At 40.7% G+C, this 23,664-nt stretch overlaps 1 protein-coding gene across 4 annotated transcripts in view; it reads left to right on the top strand.

The window, feature by feature from the left end:
- The window catches only part of LOC309510052 (CASK interacting protein 2), a 74,369-nt gene extending 51,278 nt beyond the window's left edge, over positions 1-23,091 (top strand). The window contains exons 8-22 of one of the 4 annotated variants that reach the window (XM_082185019.1): positions 6,076-6,184; positions 6,765-6,873; positions 8,716-8,810; positions 11,130-11,247; positions 12,958-13,143; positions 14,026-14,103; positions 14,555-14,694; positions 15,627-15,690; positions 16,892-16,986; positions 17,184-17,294; positions 17,393-17,494; positions 17,587-17,722; positions 18,527-20,155; positions 20,886-21,135; positions 21,269-23,091. In XM_082185019.1, coding sequence (XP_082041145.1) covers positions 6,076-6,184; positions 6,765-6,873; positions 8,716-8,810; positions 11,130-11,247; positions 12,958-13,143; positions 14,026-14,103; positions 14,555-14,694; positions 15,627-15,690; positions 16,892-16,986; positions 17,184-17,294; positions 17,393-17,494; positions 17,587-17,722; positions 18,527-20,155; positions 20,886-21,135; positions 21,269-21,365 — 3,319 coding nt within the window. In that variant the 3' untranslated portion in view covers positions 21,366-23,091. Of the gene's footprint in view, positions 1-6,075; positions 6,185-6,764; positions 6,874-8,715; positions 8,811-11,129; positions 11,248-12,957; positions 13,144-14,025; positions 14,104-14,554; positions 14,695-15,626; positions 15,691-16,891; positions 16,987-17,183; positions 17,295-17,392; positions 17,495-17,583; positions 17,723-18,526; positions 20,156-20,885; positions 21,136-21,268 lie in introns of all 4 variants that reach the window. The other 3 variants (XM_082185018.1, XM_082185020.1, XM_082185021.1) reach the window with 3 other exon arrangements.
- The last annotated feature ends 573 nt before the right edge of the window (positions 23,092-23,664 follow it).

The following is a 23,664-nucleotide window of genomic DNA, read 5'->3' as shown; positions in this document are numbered from 1 at the left end:
CACTCTTTACAACATGCTCATATCATGCTTCTCAACATGCTTGCGTCACTCTTTACAACATGCTCATATCATGCTTCTCAACATGCTCATATCATGCTTCACAACATGCTCATATCATGCTTCACAACATGCTTGCGTCACTCTTTACAACATGCTTGCGTCACTCTTTACAACATGCTCATATCATTCTTCACAACATGCTTGCGTCACTCTTTACAACATGCTCATATCATGCTTCACAACATGCTTACGACACTCTTTACAACATGCTCATATCATGCTTCACAACATGCTTACGACACTCTTTACAACATGCTCATATCATGCTTCACAACATGCTTGCGTCACTCTTTACAACATGCTCATATCATGCTTCTCAACATGCTCATATCATGCTTCACAACATGCTTACGTCACTCTTTACAACATGCTCATATCATGCTTCACAACATGCTCAGATCATGCTTCACAACATGCTTACGACACTCTTTACAACATGCTTGTAATACGTCACTCTTTACACCATGCTTGCGTCACTCTTTACAACATGTTTGCGTCACTCTTTACAACATGCTCATATCATGCTTCACAACATGCTTCACAACATGCTTACGACACTCTTTACAACATGCTCATATCATGCTTCACAACATGCTTGCGTCACTCTTTACAACATGCTCATATCATGCTTCACAACATGCTCATATCATGCTTCACAACATGCTTGCGTCACTCTTTACAACATGCTTGCGTCACTCTTTACAACATGCTCATATCATTCTTCACAACATGCTTGCGTCACTCTTTACAACATGCTCATATCATGCTTCACAACATGCTTACGACACTCTTTACAACATGCTCATATCATGCTTCACAACATGCTTACGACACTCTTTACAACATGCTCATATCATGCTTCACAACATGCTTGCGTCACTCTTTACAACATGCTCAGATCATGCTTCACAACATGCTTACGACACTCTTTACAACATGCTTGCGTCACTCTTCACAACTTGCTCATATCATGCTTCACAACATGCTCATATCATGCTTCACAACATGCTTACGACACTCTTTACAACATGCTCATATCATGCTTCACAACATGCTTACGTCACTCTTTACACCATGCTTGCGTCACTCTTTACAACATGCTTGCGTCACTCTTTACAACATGCTCATATCATGCTTCACAACATGCTTACGACACTCTTTACAACATGTTTGCGTCACTCTTTACAACATGCTCATATCATGCTTCACAACATGCTTCACAACATGCTTACGACACTCTTTACAACATGCTCATATCATGCTTCACAACATGCTTGCGTCACTCTTTACAACATGCTCATATCATGCTTCTCAACATGCTCATATCATGCTTCACAACATGCTCATATCATGCTTCTCAACATGCTCATATCATGCTTCACAACATGCTCATATCATGCTTCACAACATGCTTGCGTCACTCTTTACAACATGCTTGCGTCACTCTTTACAACATGCTCATATCATGCTTCACAACATGCTTACGACACTCTTTACAACATGCTCATATCATGCTTCACAACATGCTTGCGTCACTCTTTACAACATGCTCATATCATGCTTCTCAACATGCTCATATCATTCTTCACAACATGCTTGCGTCACTCTTTACAACATGCTCATATCATGCTTCACAACATGCTTACGACACTCTTTACAACATGCTCATATCATGCTTCACAACATGCTTACGACACTCTTTACAACATGCTCATATCATGCTTCACAACATGCTTGCGTCACTCTTTACAACATGCTCATATCATGCTTCTCAACATGCTCATATCATGCTTCACAACATGCTCATATCATGCTTCACAACATGCTTGCGTCACTCTTTACAACATGCTTGCGTCACTCTTTACAACATGCTCATATCATGCTTCACAACATGCTTACGACACTCTTTACAACATGCTCATATCATGCTTCACAACATGCTTACAACACTCTTTACAACATGCTTACATCACATTTCTCAACACACCTACGTCACGCTTCGGTACCCTTACAAAGCGCTTACATCAAGCTTCACAACACGCTTCACGCCCCGCTTCTCAACACACTTAAGTCATGCTTTGGTACCAGTGTCACAAAACACTTAGATGAAGCTTTGCAAAAATGCTTCTTAGCATGCTTATGTGACAACACGATTTACAACAGCGCTTTACAACACATATAAACCACAACATGCTTCACAACACACTCATCAGCGTACTTACAACACGCTTCGCAACACGCTTCATGTCATGCTTCACAACATGTTTACGTCACGCTTTACAACATGCTTTTATCATGCTTCACAACACAAGCATGCGCTTTGGTACCAGCATGACAAAATGATGATTAGCAAAAACGCTTCTTAGCACGCTTATGTTACAACACGATTTACAACAGTGCTTTACAACATGCTTATACAACAACATGCTTTACTACATGCTTCACAACACACTTCTCAGCATGCTTACTAGACGCTTCGCAACATGCTTGTCATGCTTCGCAACATGTTTACGACACGCTTACATTGCGCTTTACAACAGGCTTTACAACACGCTACATGACTCTCAGCATCACGCTTATGTCAGGCTTCTCAACACACATCACTTTTGGTACCAACTTACATGATGCTTCACAACACGCTTATATCACACTTCACAACCTCGCTTCTCTACACGCATCGTGCTTTGCACTTTGTGGGCTTGTGTAACGCTTTGCAAAAACTCTTATGTCATGCTTCTTAGCATACCTATGTAGTGCTGGGCGGTATGACCAAACATTTATATCACGGTATTTTTTTCTAAATTATACCGGTTTCACAGTATTTAATTTTTTTTCAAGCATGACTGGGTGTTAACCACATTTTGTGACATACTGCAGACTTACAATGCCCTATTTTACTGTCATGAGTGAATATTGTAGATAAATTCCACACTAGTATTAATACAGGTTTGCAAGGCCGCACAAAATTATTCTGTTTACAAAGAGGAGCCAGCAGGGGGCGCTTTAGGAGCGGCAGAAACAGCGGTTTCCCCAGTAACGGCTGTACACAAAGCAGCGCAGCGCTCATAAACACTGCTTTATCAGGAAAGATAAAGATTAAATGAAAATAACATTGAAACTTTTCTAGCCAGTCAGTTCTCTGCAAAGATACATTCATATAAAAACACCCGCGCCACATTTTGACTTTGAAACGTGCAGTGCTCATGTTTATTCAACGATGTCAATGTATGGGAAACACTGTAATATAATTTGACAGCTATCAATAAGCGAATTGCCTATGTGACGCTTCAACACACTCACCTGACAACACACGTCACACTTCACAACACGCTTCTCAACGGACTTGCCTGACTCTTCTCTACATGTGTACTTGATGCTTCACTTTGTGCTTAACGTTACGTTTACGTCAAGCAGAAACACTGAACTCTCTGAAATGCTTGAATGGCAGTTGATCAGAAGTATTGGATTATATTAAATAAAAAGTTTGAAATATTTTCCAGTGGGCTACTCTCTAAACTCTTCATTTAAATATGACATATACTTTGACTATAATTGTGTAGATTTTTGTGATTTGAGATCAAACACACACCCACTGTGCCATCCAGACACTGTACCCACACAGCAGAGGATGAGACTGGGAAAGCCCTGGTGCCAACAGACAGTCAGTGTTCTGTCTCTCTGACTCACGTTCCCCCGCTAGATCATCCCGAGGGAGAGGAGTTGTCCCAGTCTCTCTGTGTGTCACCTCTATGTGTGATCTGTCTGAGATGAGTGTGCTTGTGAGTGGATTAAACACTGCTTTGACTCATCGCTCTCATCCTCGAAGACACACAGCACTTCCTGTATCACATCAAACTCTTCAAGATCATATCAGAGAGATTTACAGTTTTGAGAGACATCTGTGTGGGGGTGATTCACATGAAGAGTAGTTAGGAACTCACCATGCCTTAAAATTAGTCCATATGAGGTGCGTAGACAAAAAAAATCCACAAAGAGAGGCACTTCAAAAGAGTCCGCACACTCCACTAAAGACGAAGGATGTCAAAAAGCGAGAAAAAGGCAAACGTTTCGTTCTCATGCGACCTTTCTCAATGCCAAACTATGATATTATCAATGTTTTTGACATCCTTCGACACCCTTTGACATCTTAAGTTATAATTCTGACTTTTTATATCGTGAATCATACTTTAGTAAATCATATTTTTTTCTGGCATGACAGAAAATGTGGTCATACATTCTCATTTTGTATTGTACAAAATATTTTCTAAATATTTAAATTGTAAAGTAATTGTTTTATATAATATCATGGCAGTATTTATTACATTTGCACTTTATTTATTCTAATTTAACCCTTGTGCATCAATTTTAAAAAGTTACACATAGGTCCAAAGTGGACAAAAATGTCCATGTCAAAAAACTGTTATCAAAAGTTGAAGCTTGGGAGCACAGACTTAACTTTGGTATCATTTTAAAGAATACCCTTGGCAGATTATTGCTGAAGTAAATTTTTTTTTAATTAAGTAAATCCCCCAAAAAGTTATATAGGTTTAAGTTTATGAAAATTATTTATGAACATTATTTTATATCAAATATATATTTTATGAAACAAGTTTAACTCTAAAACGGCTAGAAAATCAAAGCCATAAATCTAAATAAGTTGTGTTCCAAATTTGAGGTTGATATCTCAAAAAATGAGCTTTCAGTAAGATTTTGTTTGGGCGCAGTACCAAACTTTCCCCATTGGATGCCAGCAAAACTCCACTTGTGAACACAGTGATTGATTGGCTTTGTTATTTGCAGTTGAGTTTTTCTCTTCTCTCAATACTACAAACACACACATGCACACAAACACATATTTTTTTTATAACACACATACCAACCACACTCTGACATCCATACCAACACACCCACACAATTATCGTTGCATAATTTATCCAATTGGCTCTATAATATGCCGAAGCAGAAAACAGGAATATAGCGAGTATTTGCTTTATAGGCCAAACCTGATAAAATGGCACCATCTGATAATTTTTTTTTTAAATGTCAATTTTGAAGCCTTGCCAACAGAATGAAAGCCTATTAACAAAGATTGCATCATTTTATAGTTAAATGGTCCTGGGATAAAAAAAAATGCCGTTTCAATGGGGCCATTTTTGTCCAAAAGGTCCTGAGAGGGAAGTATTTTGTGTAACTAGTGCAAAATAGATTTTTTAAAGGAAATTGTGATGAAATAGTAAAGTTCCAATAAAAATACACACTCGTGCCAAATTTTATGCAGTAAGCATTAACACAGGCAAAGTGATCAAAAAAACAAAACTGAAAAGGACAAAAATGTCCATAAGGATGCACAAGGGTTAAATCAAATGTTGTATCAAAGTAATGAGACTGTAATGAAAATCACCACACACACACACACACACACAAACTTTTTTTTATTATATAATATAATACTGATATATTACAGTAATGACAATTTTGAAGGGAATATGTGCTTAATTATCATGAAAATAATGGCACAATGCCAAAAAGTAAAATAGGATCTAATTTTGACAGATTTTGTGAAATTCACACAGTGACATTTGTGCAGTGTGGTTCATTTTTAGTTTGCACGGTCATGACACATTGTGTGTGTGTGTGTGTGTGCGTTTTCTACGGCTGTCACGCTGATCCCCCAATGCCTGGCATTCCCAGTGCAGCACTGAAATTCCATCCAGCATTCCCACAGATGAGCGTTTCTGATTCCGCCTGATGTGTATTTGTGTGCGTGCGTGTGTGTGCGTGCGTGCGTGTGTGTGCGTGCGTGCGTGCGTGCGTGTGTGCGTGTGTGTGTGCGTGTGTGCGTGCGTGCGTGTGTGCGTGTGTGCGTGTGAATTCCACAAGCCTGTGTGTATTATAGGGCCTTCAGTATGTAAATATAACACAGAGTGCTAAAGAGGATGTCGTCTCCTCTCTTTGGAGTAGTAGTAGGATACTGCCTCCAGTCCATTCATTCAGTTTCCATCTCTCTGTCTTCAGGCTTCTTCTGAAAGCAGGCATTGACATCAACAGAACCACTAAAGCTGGCACGGCGCTCCATGAGGCTGCCCTCTATGGGAAGACAGAGGTAGTGCGGCTACTCCTGGACGTAAGTTCATCTTTTTTTCCCCCAGAAATGTCTCAACTGCAGGGGTTGACAACCCTTCTTACATTTAAGGGACATTCCTTCCCACGGTTTTTAATCACTTTGCCACTACCCCCATAAATAAATAATGTATCTCTGAACATTTCTTAGTAACATCCCCTCATGTGCTTCTTTTTGAGAATATTGTTTCGAGAGAAAGAAACACGAAAGGATGATAAATCAAGTCCCACCATAACTTTTGTTTTCATTGAATGATCTGTTTCACTGGGAAGTAAATCACATTGCAGTAGTGACTGTTTCACGTTAACTGTAAGATTTACAGGTGAGTTTAAAATGTACATTTAAATTTAAGGTTGATAATTATATCTAAATTAATATTTTATATTTATGTTTTTATTGCAGTGCTGTTCAAACGTTTTGTGGTCAAAATGTTTATAATGTTAAAAAAAAGTTTCTATTTATAAATGCCTTTCGATTGAACTTTTTCAATCTTGAAAAAATTTATCACGGTTTCCACAAAAATATTATGTTGTAAATAATAATATTTCCACAGTAATATTATAAATGTTTCTTATAATGGCAGGCTGGGATTGATGTAAATATCCGCAACACTTACAATCAAACAGCGCTGGATATCGTCAACCAGTTCACCGCATGCCACGCCAGCAAAGACATCAAGCAGCTCTTACGAGGTGAGATGTGAACTGTGTGTGTCTAACAGTGTGTATGTGGAGTGCTCATACTGCGTGTGTGTGTGTGTGAAGTTTGTGTGTTTGTGTGTGTGTGTGTGTGTGTGTGTGTGTGTGTGTGTGTGTTTGGGAATGGCCCTTCTTTGGTTTGTATGGGGTTATGGGAGACGTTTGAGCTGCCATTTAGTAAGCAGCTGTTTAAACTCAGGATTATATAACCTGCTGATTTCTCTGGAGAGTGCATGAAAGAGACAAAAGACGTCTCAAGTGTGTGTCTGTGTGCAGATGCATACCACAAACCTACAGAAAACGTAGATTTACGAAACATAAGACACACAAGTACTGACTTCATACGCAAACACTTTTTTTGAAAACTGTAATGCTGATGGAAGACAATGATGTTATTTTAGAGCGAATTGAGCCTTCTGTATAGTACTCTTACTTATTCTCTTTATAGATATGGCCTTTAACCTGTTAACTGTCAACCCCTCCCCCCCAAACTGCAAAAATCGCACTTTAGTTGTAATTCATGAATGCATTTCAAGTCTTTGTAAACACACTTGTGTCCTTGACATTAAAGTGTCTGACGTGTGATCTGCATGTGCTCTGTAACATCTGCGGTATTCATTTCGGTTTGTACCGGTGAATATAAATAAATATTTGAAGTCAATGTTTATGAGCCACTCATCTCTGTGCAGCCTTTAAACTCAGGCAGTTCACAGATGAGCACAGAGACAGGCCCGTCTGCTTTAACCAGAGCTGCTCTATGTGGGCCACATCGCTTCCCTGAACCTCAGGGTTAATTATTGATTCAGCGAGCCTGCCGTGTGTCCGTGTGTCAGCACATTCCTTCCACTGAAAAAAAAAAAAAAAATCACAGAAATGACACGCTGAGAAGTCCAAATGGCGGGATCTCGCTAAACTATTTTTAGGAACATTACATTACATTTTCTTTGCATTTTGTATTTTTATGATTATTGAAAATAAAAAACAAGCAAAAAACATAAATGAAAGCACAAAAAAAAAAATTCAATGGGAATATGTGCATAAAAATGAAGAAAAAAATACAAATAAATGCACCTAAAAGTGTAAGTAAAAAAAGTAAATAAAACATTTGTAAAATGTAAAAATTCTATACTGTATATACATATAAAGTAAGATTTTTTTTCTTTGTACATTTTGTAATATTAAACTTTTATTGGGAAAAATTGGGAAAGAATGTGCATTGTATTATTATTAAACCGAAATTCTCATTAAGGAAAGCAGTCAAAACTATATATATATTTATATTTAAATGTCCCATGTAAATGTCCTTAAATTTATCAAATTTAAACATTACACACATACACACACACACACACACACATATATTCTTGTTTATTAAAATTTTTGACTGAGATATATGTAATAGCATTTTATATAGTGATAAATAAGCTTTTTTTCTTTCTAAATTTTAAAATATTATACTTTTATAATTGTAAAATTCAAAATATAATTTGTTATGTATATAAATATATAAGTTTTTTGAAAATGTAAATTTGGGGAGGAATGCTTTAAAAAAAAAATCAAGTCAGTAATGCAGAACATTTTTATGGACCTATACTTTTCAACATTTTTAAATAATACATAAATATCAAATACTGTATGTGTGTGTATCATTTTTTATTTCTTCCCTTTGATTTTGGTCTGGATGGGTTTCATTAGACTCAGTGATGTAGTGTAATGTTTGTGCTATCGTCCAGTGTCTGAACTCTCTGAACTATGTGAACTTGTGGTGTTTTGTATCAACACAGATGTGTGTGTGTCTGTCTGTGTCTGTCTGTGTGTGTCTGTGTGTGTTTCCAGAAGCTACAGGAGTTCTTCAGGTCAGAGCTCTGAAAGACTTCTGGAATCTACACGACCCCACGGCCCTCACCATACGCGCTGGTGACGTCATCACGGTACGGCTGCTCACATGACTTCATTAAACATTTGCTGTGTCGGAAATCGACCCCTATACCCTTTAATAGGGCACTATTTGAGGGGACAGCCATTTGTAGTGTTGTCCGAAACCAGAGTGCACTCATTCAGTGCCACTATGCACCGCAATAACGAGTGTACAACCGATGTACGCTCAATGGCTAGAGAATACCCATAATGCACTATGAGAGTCAAGCGCTGAATCAATCATCCATCCATTTTCCAAACCACGCTGTTCCAGCTATTATCTTCCAGGTATCAATTTGACCTTTTTAATTTGTTATTAAATTGTTTAATTCAAGTTTATATGCTAGTTTCCATGTCAGAGTTCAAGATAAATCTTTTCATTTGCTGACAGTTTTCCTGTTTCAAATGATTATTATTAACAGCAAGCACAGACATCAAAAGCATCAGCCCTTCCGGCGCACTCAGTGTCCGAATTCATTCACTCGTTTTCTTTCACTCCCTCAAGTGAACTATATTAGTGGAGTAATATAAGGAATAGTGAATGATGGTATAACGAGTGATTTCGAACACAGCAAATATATGTGTGTTAGACTTTTATTAGACGATTCTGGATACATTGAGAATCACATTTTTTTTTGTTTCAAACCGAGATCACGATTCAATATTCTGAACAGACAACTAAACAAAAAACATTTAATTTATTAGAGGTTCTGACAAAATGTTAATTGCTGCCGTTAATTTTTTTTAATTAACTTGAATTAATCAGTTTGAGTGAATAATTCATTGACTCGCTTGTAAAAAGACTTTACTTGTTTCATTACTGGATGAATCAGCATTTCTGAACAAATCGTTGAATGAATGATTCAATGACGAATACATTTTTAACAGTCACTTGTCGCCACCTACTGGTGTAACACTGTAATTGACACAGTCTGTATTTGACACACTAAGTTACTTTCAAAGATGATTACTCTATTTTGATCAGTGTTCATATCAGAACTATAAACTTTTATCCCAGTACTTGAGTGATCATTTGAATTATTGTAAGACAGAAATAATGATTCTGTGTGGTTGAAAAGACTGTTTGTGAACCTAACGCCTCTCTCTGGCTCAGTGGCAGCGCCAACGCAGATCTGAATGTTCGCTGTGATCGTACTTCTCAAAGGTTTAACAGACAAATGATGAATCATTGTCATTTAGGAATGAGATCGCGTGGGTGTTTAAATCGAAATCAGTGTTTGCTTGTCTTAAAGGTGCTCTAAGTGATTTTGGGTGATGTCACTTCTTGTTGCCGTTCGAATGATTGTCAAACAAAACAGAGACTAGCTCGACCCTCCCTCCTCCTCATCCCGTCCCTTCCCCCTCCCTTCCGTGCTTCCTGAAACAGGCTTTTCCGATGTAAATTCGGGACTTTGTGAGTTCCTTCTCCTTTTCCCTCTTCTTTGCTATTTGTTCATCGGAACGTCGTCTCTTTGGTCGTGTGTCGGCCATATCAAAATTCAAGAGAATATAATTCTAATGTTAGTTGTTGGCGTTGTCTAGGACATCTCTCCTCTAGCTAACTTCCCTCTTCATGCTTCTCTCACCTCCACTCCCCACACCCCCCTTCATGTGCGCGCACACTAACCCCCCAACCCCGACCCCCAAATCATTCTGGTCAGTTATTGGCTGGACACTGTTTGTTATGTTTCCTGGTCCAGGCTGGGCCAGTTTGTTTTGTTGCCGTTTGTGAAGCCTGGGCTGTATGTCACAAAAAAATGTTCAGCCTAAAAAACATGTGACATCGCTTAGAGCCCCTTTAAGTGCTATAGCAAACCCCCTGTGTTTCCTGTTAAACTGGCCAGTCTCTTGAACTAGGTTTCAGAAGCAGTTTCTGACTTGAACTCTGTCAGGAGGCCAGATTTTTCTCTCTCTTTCTCCTTCCACCGAGTTTTAATGGCTCTATCTGTTTCATCGCCTTGGTTTTTAAAACGCGCTAAAGATAAACTCTGTGAACTCGAACCAACGCAGATTTTCACACAGCATTGTTTCACAGGAAATGGTGGGCAGAAAATAAGAGGGGTCGTTTTACTGGAGGGTTTGGAGATGTATTTCGTGAGCTGCTGTAATGTTGTCGGGCCTGCAGCTATTGTATGCTTGTAAGTGTTTACTTAGGGTGGGAGGCTGGTGTCATGTTATCTAACTTTCAAAAGCTTTCAGATCATACATTGTCTCTGAACTCCCGACCTCCTCCTCTGTTTTGACTGGTTGTCAAGGACGTGAAAAACTGCTGGATTAAAAATCAGATGAGGTCAATGTGACGCCAGTGTGTTCTGCTGTGTTATGATTGGCAGGTGATAGAACAGCACGTGGACGGACGCTGGAAGGGCCACATTCATGACACCCAGAGAGGAACGGACCGAATCGGCTACTTCCCCCCCTCCATAGTTGAGGTCATCAGCCGACGCTCAGGTACAATCATAACCTGAATTCTGATTTGGTTGTCCTTCTTAACTATCATTTTTGGAGCTTCACAGCCTGTGGTCACTATATTTTTTCATTTTAGGGATTTTATTACAGCCATTAACCCCACAAATAACAGTGTTTGCTTTCCTGAATCAATAACATGCTGACTTCTACAACCTAGGCGTGTCTCTTTCTTCCATCCCACTGCTTCCCATGTAATAAATGGCTGTGTCCGAAAGTTGAAAAACACTGCCTCCGCAGGCGGCATGCGGAAGTAGGAAGGCAAGAAGGCACGTCCAAATCCAGTGATCGGGTCGCATCCTGTTTTTTTAAAGACAGCACAGATGTGTGCTTCGCTGCCTTTGATATTTGAGAAAAAATATAGAGAAATTAATATTGCAGTAATTAAAGGTGCAGTGTGTAGATTTTAGCGGTTCGGGTGCGAATTGCAACCAACTTCTCAGCCCACCGCTCACCCATTCGAAGAAGCTACGGTGGCCAAAACAGGACAAACATGTCGTCTGAGACAGCAGAGTGTAGTCCGTCAAGCAACGAGGTTTCTTTACAAAGATAAAATAAGAAATTATATTTAATTAATTATTCAGTAAAACGATATGTTATTGCTAATATTATTGTTATGATGAAACGTTTGCAATAGGCATTTACCCTTTGAATTACCAAATTAAACCTTTGTGTGCACAGTAGCAAAGCAATGCCAACAAATAAGTTACACTTTATTTATGCAAATATTGAAATTAAGCATTATTGGTCACTACACAGTCCTGTTACATGAAATTACAATCCAATGTCATATTTTTCAACATTGACAAGGGAAAACCCTTACTTCTCGCGGTGATTGTGCCCATTTTGTAGCTAAAGAAACCAGTTTTCACTTAACGTTACATTGGTAATGTTGGATTAACTTACCTGTCCAGCAGAAAACAGGCAACTTCACCATAATTTTTAAAACATTTTTCAGCATCAGCATCTTACCATCCAGAAAAGCCATAAGACGATTTCTGCCGTCGTCTGACCCAACTTCGTCTGGCTGCATCATGTTTTCTTTTCTGTGCCGACGAAGATTGATGCTCTGTCAGCTCTTGTGCAAAATAATACGTGTGGTCCACCATTTGTTAAAATTTCACTTCTAACGTTACTACTACTACTACTTCTTGCGTATTCAACATAGTGACGGTGCAAGTAGCCTCTAAAAACACTAATGAAGAAGAAGAAAAACAACAAAGTGACAAAACACGCTCGGTAGAGAAGTTTGTCCGTTTAGGGCTACTGTAGAAACATGGCGGCACAAAATGCCGACTTAACATGTCAGGGGACCCGTGGTGTATGTAGATAGAAATGGCTCATTCTAAGGTAATAAAAACTTAACTGTTCATTTTGTAAGGTCTTCATACACCACTCAAACACATAGTTATTATAATGCATTTCTGACAATAGATCCTCATAAATTTTGCAGACTGCACCTTTAAATATTCGCTTTGTTATCACCAAATCTCGCTCTGTTTATTTGTCGATTATTAAACCATTATGCTTGCTCAGTCTGTCCGAAATGAGGTACCTTCGTGCGCAAACGCTGCCTTCAAGGTCATTGTCTGATCAGTCGGCTGCCTAAGCGTTCGGACGCAGCCAGTGTTCATCTCTAACCTCCATCCGCTTGCGTTAACCCTCTGCTCCTGTCATGTGTGTGTTGTCCTGTAGGGGGCACCTTGTTACGACACACCTCTCTGCCCTCCCAGAGGCAGCAGCTGCTCTCCAGGTCCGCCCTCGGTCCCAGCTTGAGTCTGAGCGGGGGCGGGACCCTTCAAACCGACGACTCCTACAGTCTGTACACCCATAACCCACACCTGGTCCTCCCCCACACCAACGGTCTGAGCACCAATCCAGGTATAGCACTCGCACCCACCTCTAAGGGTGCTTTCTCACCAACGCCCTGTTTCCACCCCGTATTAAGATGCGTTTTCAGTGATCCGATCACTAGTGGTGAGCTGAGACGCATACTGTTATTTTGTCACACTCTGCGCGAGTGCCACATGCGTCATATGAATACTATCGACTGAATGATCTTTTGTGGCTGTTCATAATGCATTTGACTACATGAGTGGCTAAACTACAAAAGAAAACTGGTTGAATGTGCTTTCAAGTACCTCTGAAAGTGGTCTAAAGCAGACAAGCTCAAAATGTTTTAGACCCCGTTTACACCTTTATTCTTAATACCATATATATATATATCTTACATTAGAGCCTGATGCCGGCCACCTATCAAGGACTACAAAACCCAGGCTGCCTGTACAGTGTACAGCTGCAGTAATAAGACCGGCATCAGGCTCTAATGGAGGGTGTGAGAGAATGTGGCTTGGAAAAGACATATATATATATATATATATATATATATACGTACATCTTGTATTTCCCATTTCTCTCACTTATAAATAACAGAAAGTCCTGACATGTCCTGCCCTACTAAAAGCTGCACAAAAATATCTACAGCAATATAAATGGTGTATCAAAATGTCTCTAACATTAACGTAATATTTATAGCCGGTAAGTGTTCTCAATTTATTGGGCAGTTAAGTCAAACGGTTGGTTTTGGACCCTGGGTGTTCTCATGGTGCTTCTCCACGACTGATATAGTAGTACAAGCACTATTTTTGCACATAAACAGTGGCACACACTCATCTGAAGGCCCTGATTTGGGACGCACACCCACATTACCCTCCCCCACCAGACTGAGGCCAGTGGCCCAAAAAAAGTGTTTGTGTCCGCTAGGTGGGCCTCCCGGCAGTCTGTCCCAGCACATAAGCCCCAGCATGGAGGACGTGTGGGTTTTGCGGAACTCCTGCGCTGGTAAGAACCGCTGCACTCCCCTTTCGCTGAAACGCTCCTCCCCTGCGCCCCCTAGTGGCTGTCGCCCCCCTGCCTGCTGCAGACAGACCCCCTGATTGGCTGGCCTGTCGGACGCCACACAAACCCGGCTGGTGTGTCCGTCTGTCCAGATTCCAATTCCCTTTTAGCGTACTGTGAACCCTCCCGCTCCTGTAGCAGACCGTAGGTTGTGTGCTGTCGTCTGTAAACCCCATCACCACATGCCTGTGGCTTTGCCCTGCTCCCCCACCCCACCCTGCCTGCTGCTTGAGTAGAAATCCAGTGGGTACGGTGTCCTCACGGCTGTGGAGTGGCACACTGGCATGGCAGTGCAGATGGCCGCTGTGATGCCATAGCCGCGGGCATGTTATGATTGCAGCTACTCATTGGACTAACGCCTCCGTCTCTCTCTCTCTCTCTCTCGATTTTGCAGCAGGGGACAGGAACAGTGTGGGCAGCACTGGCAGTGTGGGCAGCACCCGCAGTGCAGGCAGTGGCCAGAGCACAGAAAGCAACAGCGCCCCCAATGGACCACAACAACACCAACACGCCACCAACCCTGACACCAGCAAGGTAATCACCCATGATGCTTTGAGAGAAAGACAACCCTAAGGCTGAATCCGAAATCGCCCCCTATACCCTCATATAGGGCATTATTTGAGGGGGCATCCATTTGTAGTGGTGTCTGAAACCATAGTGGACGTTATCAAGTGCACTCATTCAATCCCACATTGCAACGCAATAACGAGTGTACTGCCAATGTACGCTCAACGACCGTCCGAATTCGCTCCCTCGTTTTCATTCACTCTTTCAAGTGAACTGTATTAGTGGACTAATGTAGGGAATAGGGATTGAGGGTTTATGGGGCGATTTCGGATTCAGCCTAAGAGTATTGAGAGGTAGTGAGTGATAATGAAATTTGTGAAATTAAATAATGAAATTGATAGAGCAAATAAAAATGTAACATTTTGGTGATCATCTCAAAGTGCAAATGTTGCTATTTTAGCAGGTAAAATGTTTTGTTCCAGTTCAAATAATCAATGTTTTTTGTTTTTCTTTGTACACATAACTATGATGAAATTCAAAAGTCGGCACATAACAGCTCCAAAAATGAATCCGTTTTGTTAAATTCCCACTTTGAAAGGTTTTGGAAGCCATGACTCTTCTTCACAGCATAATGAACATGAAAAGTCAACTCTTACATGCCCAATTAAAAACACATGGCACAAATTAACCAGTGACCAACCCTGTACAGCCTTGTACTTTCATACCGGACATCCAGTAATCACAAATGGTTGAAAAGTTTGTGGAAATTCATTGGTTAAAAATGTTGGGAACTCTAAAAGTAAATATTGCTACTGGCTATGAAAGCACTACAGACCTGTCATTAGAGTTATTATAATTCCTGTTATTTTCTGTTAACAAACCCTTTTAGTTTCAGTGCTTGTTGTTTCTGTGCTTTGTTGTTGTTGTTGTTTTTTTACATTTTCTCTCATTTTACGCAGGCGGCGCCCTCTGCTGTGGATTCACTACAGCCAGACCAAAACAAACATCCTGACGCATCCACAGGTATTGTGATACCTGGTACCTGTGACATGTTTACTGTGTGCATCTGTATACAGCTTACGTTTGCCTTGTCCAAATACCCACACTTTGCAGTCTTTGCACTTGACCACTTGTCTACTTGCATGACGTATTTGGCCCAAGTGTTCAAGTAGGCGTAAAGACTGCAAGTGTGTGTAGAACTTTTGATTACTCGATGGGACACACTTAAAGTCTTGCAAAAAATGCAAGTGTTTACAGAGCTTTTATTTAGTATATTTTTAATACTTTGCATTTTAAAATAAACTTCTACATGTCTGTTCAATAGTCGCTATGTAACTAACAGAAGACACATATTGTGGTGCTTCTAATTAATTGATAAAAAAAGTTGCAAATGTTGTACAAAATAGGCCCACAGTACCATAATACTCATCTTTGCACCAATAAAATGTGCAACACTTTATGTTTTTACTTCCAAATTATATGTATCTAATTCCCGAACATAATGCATGATGGAATACGCTTAGCGTCTTACGCTTAGATATGATGTGGGCTTAGTGTTAAGACATGGGACAGTCTTGCGCACTTACTTCCTGCTCTCAAGTGGCCAAGACCGCAAGTGTGAGTATTTGGACAAGGCAAGTGACAGTATTGGGACACTTAGCCATATTCGCACGGGACTAAATTAAATGAATGCATGCAAAACATTGGTGCACAAACGGTAGCTCAGGTTGGTCAAAAAACACATGAGAAGTGTTAATATAATGCTACATTACACCATGTCGTAATTACTGTAATTTTGAGATGACGACATGTGATTTTCTACTCTGAACGTCATTTGTTGTCATTTGACTGGGAATTATGCATTTCTGTTGCAACACTATCAGTTGCTACAGAGGTCACATGGTACAAGTAGGAGCTCTCCAAAAATTCCCAACTTAAGTTGTAATACGAGTTCTACAAGGACGTGAGTGCTTTTTACAAGTAGAAATCTTGTAATTACTGTAATTATGGCATGGCGTGCACCTTAATACAATATAGGCAATTACAGACATTCACATTCTTACTGGATTCAATTTCTCAGAGGACCGTTGAGTGGGCGAAAAACAGTAGGTAATTTGGTAACTCAAAAACACATTTAAAAACTCCAGCTGATTCAAAGACATTGAAAATGCTGTTTGGTAAATCCGTCTGAATATAATAGCGTGATTGTGTGTTGTTTTTGAAGGAGTTCCTCGCAGACCTGTGCTGCCCACACAGAGGGCCGGAGAGCAGGGTTTCTCTCAACAGTTTGTGCGTCCTCATCAGCTGCTAGAGGGAAAGGTCAGAAAACACCATTACAGTGCACAACACCAACCTGAACATATTTTGATATTGCAAATTACCAGTGGAACTACAGCTTGCTCTGCAATTGGTTTTGTACACAGCAGAATTAGTGATTAAAAGTTTCATATAACAGCAGTTCTCTCCTGCATCATGTTTGCTCTCCTGCCTTCATGTCATGTCTTTATCACTGTCAGGACGCAGAGGCTATATATCAGTGGCTGAGTGAGTTTCAGTTGGAGCAGTACACTACAAACTTCCTCAACGCTGGCTATGATGTGCCTACAATCAGCAGAATGACCCCAGAGGTACGATCAGAGCGGCAGTTAATTTGAAGAGATACGCCGTTCGGTCTCATTGCCGTAGGTAGGGTTGATGTTGATTGAGAATTATGCCTATTTTTCAGGATCTCACGGCTATTGGTGTGACTAAACCAGGCCACCGTAAGAAGATTTCCCTGGAGATCGGCAACCTCAGCATTCCAGAATGGCTCCCAGAGTACATACCAGTAAGTCACTGTAATTTATAGCTTGTATGCATACATGTGTGTCTATGGCGTTGTCTTCAGTTCACTCACAGTCATATCTCTTCTCTTAGCAGGATCTTGGAGAGTGGCTGAGTGCCATAGGCCTGCCTCAGTATCATAAGAAACTCTCGGAGAACGGCTATGACTCGATAAACATTGTCCGAGATCTCACGTGGGAAGATTTACAGGAGATTGGCATCACCAAACTAGGTGAGCTTAACTTAAACACACAACTTAAGTGCATTGTGTAGTTATTATACAGGGTTAGCAAAGTCAAAGAATAACAGGGAATCTTAAAATTGTGTGTTCTTGTTTAGCTGTTTTAAATAATTAATTTGTTAGATACAGCTCTTGTGTTTTAAACTAAAACCTGATTTTAAACTAAAGCAATGTCCGATTTGTTTACAAATTACTCTTTTGAGTCAGTTCTTTACATTGAGTAGGTCGAACTTGTTCACACTGGTTATTATGGTCAGAATTTGAATTGTGAATTTGATTGTTTTAAACGATTGAAAAGACCATTAAAAATTGCTGGAAATACATGGGTCAAAAAGTGTGGGAACCCTGCAAATACTTGAACCTCCATATATGTTAAAATTGTGTGTGTGTGTGTATATATATATATATATGTATATAGATACCAGTCTTAGCTGCTTGGGTAGCTTTTCCTGTTTTTGTTCTTACCTTGACTAGGGCATTTTCAAGTCAAAATTTCTAGTTCAAGGTTTCACTTGGTTTCTATTCCTGCAGCAACATACTATGTTGACCCGTACACATTTAAATCCGATTTATCTAGTTTCCTATGACTGATGATCCAGCATCAGATATGCCCTGAGATTGTATAGTGTCACACAGCATTCTCACCTTTGATGTGGACAGATTACTTGTTGAGAGAAAAGTTGTTGTGTCATGCCTGCTAAGGACATAGTGTGAGTTATATATATCCTGTGAAGTATGTCCTGTTGCGTTGAGTTCATGTGTGACATCTACAGTAAATGTGTGTGTCTTTGACAGGCCATCAGAAGAAGATGATGCTTGCGGTGAAGAAGTTGTGTGATGTTCATAAGGCTCTTCTGCAGGCAGAATCAGGGCACGGCACTCTGCGGCGCAAAACCCCTGCTGCCCTGGACCTGGTCACTATCGAGCCGCCCCCTGATAGTATCGACCTCCCCTCACCTCACACGCCCAAGATGATGACTTTCCAGGACAGTGAGCTGAGCACTGAGCTACAGAGTGCCATGTCCTCCCAGTACAGTGGCTGTCAGGAAGGACTGGCCATCAAGAACGCAGTAGGCATGTCCTCCAGTCAGGAGAGCATTGACACACGCTCTCGAGGTTCCGGCCGATCTCAGGAGCCCCCCAGCACTCCCTCCTCCACTTCAGGAGCGACCCCTTACAGCCGGTCCCAAGAGAGTTTATCAAGCCCAGACAGCAGTCCTGGTAAAGAGCGCAACATTCCAGAAGGCCGTGACCAGGTCCCACGTCCTCAGCTACCACAGCAGCTGCCGTTCAGTGCTTCTGCAGGCTTTAAATACCCAGCGGTGCCTGCCAAACCCAAACTGGGCCCTGCTCCTTCTCCGCAAGGTTCTCCTGCTCATAAAACCCTCAATTATCCTCGTGCACTATATAACAGTGCCACGCTCGACCGTCGATCTCCTAGCGTGACCAAGAAGCGCACACAGAGTCTGTCCCGGTATGCTTTGTCGGACGGTGAACCAGATGAAGAGGATGATGATGAAGCAGCTCAGCTAGCCAGCATAGCCATGCCTTCATATGCCACACTGAGCCGCAAGCTCACCCGGGGCCAGCTGGCACGTCTTCAGTCCGCCCCTGAGCAGTCTGTCGGCCGAAGCCACTCTTTCGCCATTAGGGCTCGCCGTAAAGGACCTCCTCCGCCGCCACCTAAGCGCCTTAGCTCCGTCAGCAGCACCAGCACCAATGTCGAAACTCCAGCGCCAGCTTCTGGAGGAGTCGAGAGCGGCAGACCTGGGAATGTAAAGAGCATCACAGCTGCATTAGAGACAGTCCTACCTGTGCCTACGGTGGAGCTCCTTCAGGAAACCACGACAGCTGTCTCTAGCACCAACGAAGAGTCCAAGCGCAGACCTCTGAGTCAGAGTGAATCCAGCCAGGTAGCCGCCAAAGCAGATACTGATAGAGCAGCTAAGTCTGACTCAGAGGAAGATGATGGGACGAAGGATTCTGGCCTGGAGAGCTCATCCTCACCTCAGAACAGCTCAAGTGAGTGCATCCCCTTTGCGGAGGAAGGCAACCTCACCATCAAACAGAGGCCCAAAGTTGGCGGGCCACTCAAGGTGGAGACCACTTCTGAGTCTCCAGAGAAAGCCAAACCAGCCAAAACCCCCGAAGTCCCAGAGTTCAACTTGAAAGAGTCAGACACAGTGAAGAGACGGCAGAAGCCAAAGGAGCAGCCAAACACATCCGACAGCAGTGCAGATGGCACACCTGTTTTAGAGACTCAGGACACAGTGAAGCTCCGCATCAGTGAAACAGATATGAGTCTGCCATGTGTGGATCTTCCAGCCAAACCAGTGAAAGCACCTCCACCTCTTGCCCCTAAACCTCCCAGCCCCCTAAATCCAACACGGCACACCTCTAAACCCCATCCTGCTCCTGTAACAGGTAAAGCCTACAGATACAAATAAAGTCAGTTGGTTTGATATCGCTATTACATGGGAAGTGTTGATAACTTGCTAAAATTCATTGACCTCAAACCTCATATTTTAGATTCTTTATTTGTTCTCTAGATTTAGCAAATAGGTCCATCTAAATGGTTAGATTTATTAGTTGTTCCCTGAAGTCCTTGAAAGAAGCTCTGTCCCAATTCAGAGGCTGCAAGGACGCAGACTTCAAAGTCCACGAAGGTCGAAACGAGCAATGGGACGGTCTAGCCCAGGGTTCCTACCTTGCATAGTTTAATTCCAACACTAATCAGAGACATCTAAAAAATCTAATTATAGGTCTTCAGAGTCACAGTTAGGCGAGTTTGATCAGGATTTGAGCAAAACTCTGCGGGGCAGCAGCCCTCCAGCACCAGATTTGAGGAACCCTGGTCTAGCCTATTGAGCATTGCTTTTGTTGGCTAGCGGCTGTAAAGTTTGTACTGGACTGGTCTGAAAACAAAACAGGGTTCACAACATTCGAAGGAGCCTTTGAATTGGGACAGCCTTCATCGCACCACTGTGACGCATTCGGCCTTCGAATGCAGCCTCTGAATTGGGATGCAGCTAAATACTGCTCTGATTTTATAAATGGTTAAAGCTATTCGTAGCAACCCTTTGCTAGTAAGGTACAGTTTATGCAGAGGACTGTAAGTTTAGCATTTATTCTGTGTTTCTTGTTCTGTCTGCAGCTGTCGGCTCCAGTGTCACTCTCAGTGTTGTACAGAGTGTTGCCTTTACAGCACCTCAGTCTCCAGTGCTGTACTCCCCCTCGGCAGAGAACACGGGTCAAAGTGTGTCATCAGGAAGGTCCCAGGCCCTGGTGGAAAATGGTCAAAGGTCAACACTGAAGCATCAGAGGCTGGAGAAGACCAGCTCATCCCTTGAGGAAGCACTAAAAGCTGTGGAGAGAAAACTCACTCTTGAGAACAACAATGTGGGGTGAGAGACACTTTCCACAAGCGTTCACATAAATATGATGGGGGGATTTTTGAAACTTATTCCTTTCATGGTTTTTAAATTTCCCTTTAATTGTTCTCACTCCTAATGAAACATTATGTTGCGTCTCTTTTAGCACTCCTCACATAGTGAAGTCTGCAGGGAACATTCTGGATGACATTGGGAACATGTTTGATGACCTGGCTGATCAGTTGGATGCTATGCTGGATTAAAAATTCTCCTGGATTTGGCTGTTTTTTTGTGCTGGCTCTGAACAGGAGGGTAGAGATCTACGTATAGAAGCACGGGTTCTTCTGCATTATTTCAGATGGAGAGCAGAGAAAAACTCTTGAACACAAAAGTGGGAAACCTCCATTTGCAAAGACCACACAGACATGTTTGGACCAGTCTCCTGACTAATGTCAGTCTAGGTGTCTTTTGTAGTTTTTTTTGTTTATATTCCATTTTCTAATCAACCAGCATATATATGTTTTTGTGTTTTTCATTTTGTCCTGTCATTTGTTGTTCTTTTTGGGGCTGAACCATGGACTTGACTAAGTGTGACCCCAATGAACTTTACATGATGGACTCAGATAGAAGAAATGCACTTAGGAGAATCATTCCTAAAGCAAAATACATTTCAAAACACTACACTGATTCAAAACATTTCTAGAAAGTTTAAAGGGACAGTTCACCCAAAAAGTGACAATTCTGTCATTTACTTGCCCTAATGCTGATCCAAACCTGTAGTCTTTTTTCGGTCTGTGTAACACAATAGCATAACATTTTGAATAAATTTTACGCTGCCTTTCCATACGCCGTCAAGACAAAAATACAGATTTTTTTTTTTGGGGGGGGGGGGGGAGTGAACTGTTCCTTTAATATAACTACATTTCAAAGCATTTCAAAATTCTAAAAAGCTCTAAAAATTATCTGGTTTTGTAAGGAGCACAGGTGACTTTTATCCATTTCAGCAAGTAAAGCAGGTATCCATTTCCTTGCCTTTGGAATTTTTGGTGCTTGTATCTTATTTTTTTCTTAATGACATTGCAAGATTTGCAGGTTAAAATACATGACTGACATTTATTTTTGTATGAAAGTGTGGTTTTAAAGGGAACATGTTGAAATGAAAACAGAAACACTACCTTGTGTAACTAGAGCAGGATCAATGTACAGCAAGCAATTCAGGTTTTAAGTTACCATGAACTATTTTTGAACATCTTTAAACTTATATTAGTCCAAATAGTATTTAAACTTTATCAAAATATGTATATTGTACACTAAAGGTATATTTGATTAGAAAGCAAACCTGTTTGTTGTACCAAAGCATATGTATATTTTTATTCAAATGTTGGATAATGCTAATGCTAGCAGACTTATCTTGCAGCTAAACTAATGGAAGTTAACCCAGTGGCATTTCCCCTTTGCACATAATTTGATATGACGTATCTGATGTGGAATATTTCTACACGGTTCTTGCGTGCCATTCGGATGTTACATTCAGGTTCTGTCTCCCAATTAACCAAGATGTAATTAATGGAATTTGTTTAACTGAAGGCCATTTTAACATTTAACCAGTTTTAGAATTGCATTTAAGGCCCGTTCACACCAAGGACTATAACTATAAAGTTTAAAATTATCGGTCCAATTCTACGGGAATTGTGTCCACACCATGTCCACTTCACAACTATAAGGATAACGACACAGAGGAACGATATTGTTGGAATCACTTTCAGACATAAGACATAACTGCAGTAAACGGTTATCGTTCACTGTTGTGGATGCGAATATAGTCATTATAGTTTTAGTCCTTGCTATGAATAGGCCTTTACTTATGTTAATGCTATATACTAGTGATGTTTTTGATTAGATAAACATAACACTGATATGGTTGTTCAGTACCAAGCCTGTCTTTGTTCAAATTTGTTAACATTTTCTATTAAATGAATTTAGCTATTTTGTCCTTTTTTTTTGTCTGTCATTTTCAGCATTTACACTGCAAAATAGAAACGTTTTCTGTCTGATTTGTCCAGATTCAATGGTAGGGTTGCACCAGCCGTTTGTAAGTTTTTAAATTGAAACTTAAAGTCCACACTAGAGCTAAGTGTTACCTAACTCTGTTCTTGTTTTAGTTGCACAGTTTGTTCTTAATGCAAAAATAGCTAGTAGGTTGTAAGCTTTAAAAAAAAAAAAAAAAAAAGAGTAATCCATAGTTGCAACAGTCGTTTCCTGAAGTAAAAATCCCATTCATTTTCTCCAGGGGAAATGATTTTGAACGCCAACCTTTCAAGTCAGGCCAACTGTGAGCTATAAGGATGTTAATCTGGTGTATAAAAATTATACTGGTGTTCAAGGACAAGCACTAAGCTGGTTCAAATCATACCTATCTGACCGCTACCATTTTGTCTATTTAAATGGAGAAAAATCGATCATAACTCCTGTAAACTATGGAGTGCCGCAGGGATCTGTATTAGGCCCTCTGTTATTTTCAATATATATGATGCCACTTGGAAATATTATAAGGAAACATGG

The sequence above is a fragment of the Leuciscus leuciscus genome (assembly GCF_965113295.1).
Source record: "Leuciscus leuciscus genome assembly, chromosome: 1".
Lineage (NCBI taxonomy): Eukaryota > Metazoa > Chordata > Actinopteri > Cypriniformes > Leuciscidae > Leuciscus > Leuciscus leuciscus.
The sequence above is the reverse complement of the archived record's forward strand: the minus strand, read 5'-3'. Positions and strand labels throughout refer to the sequence as shown.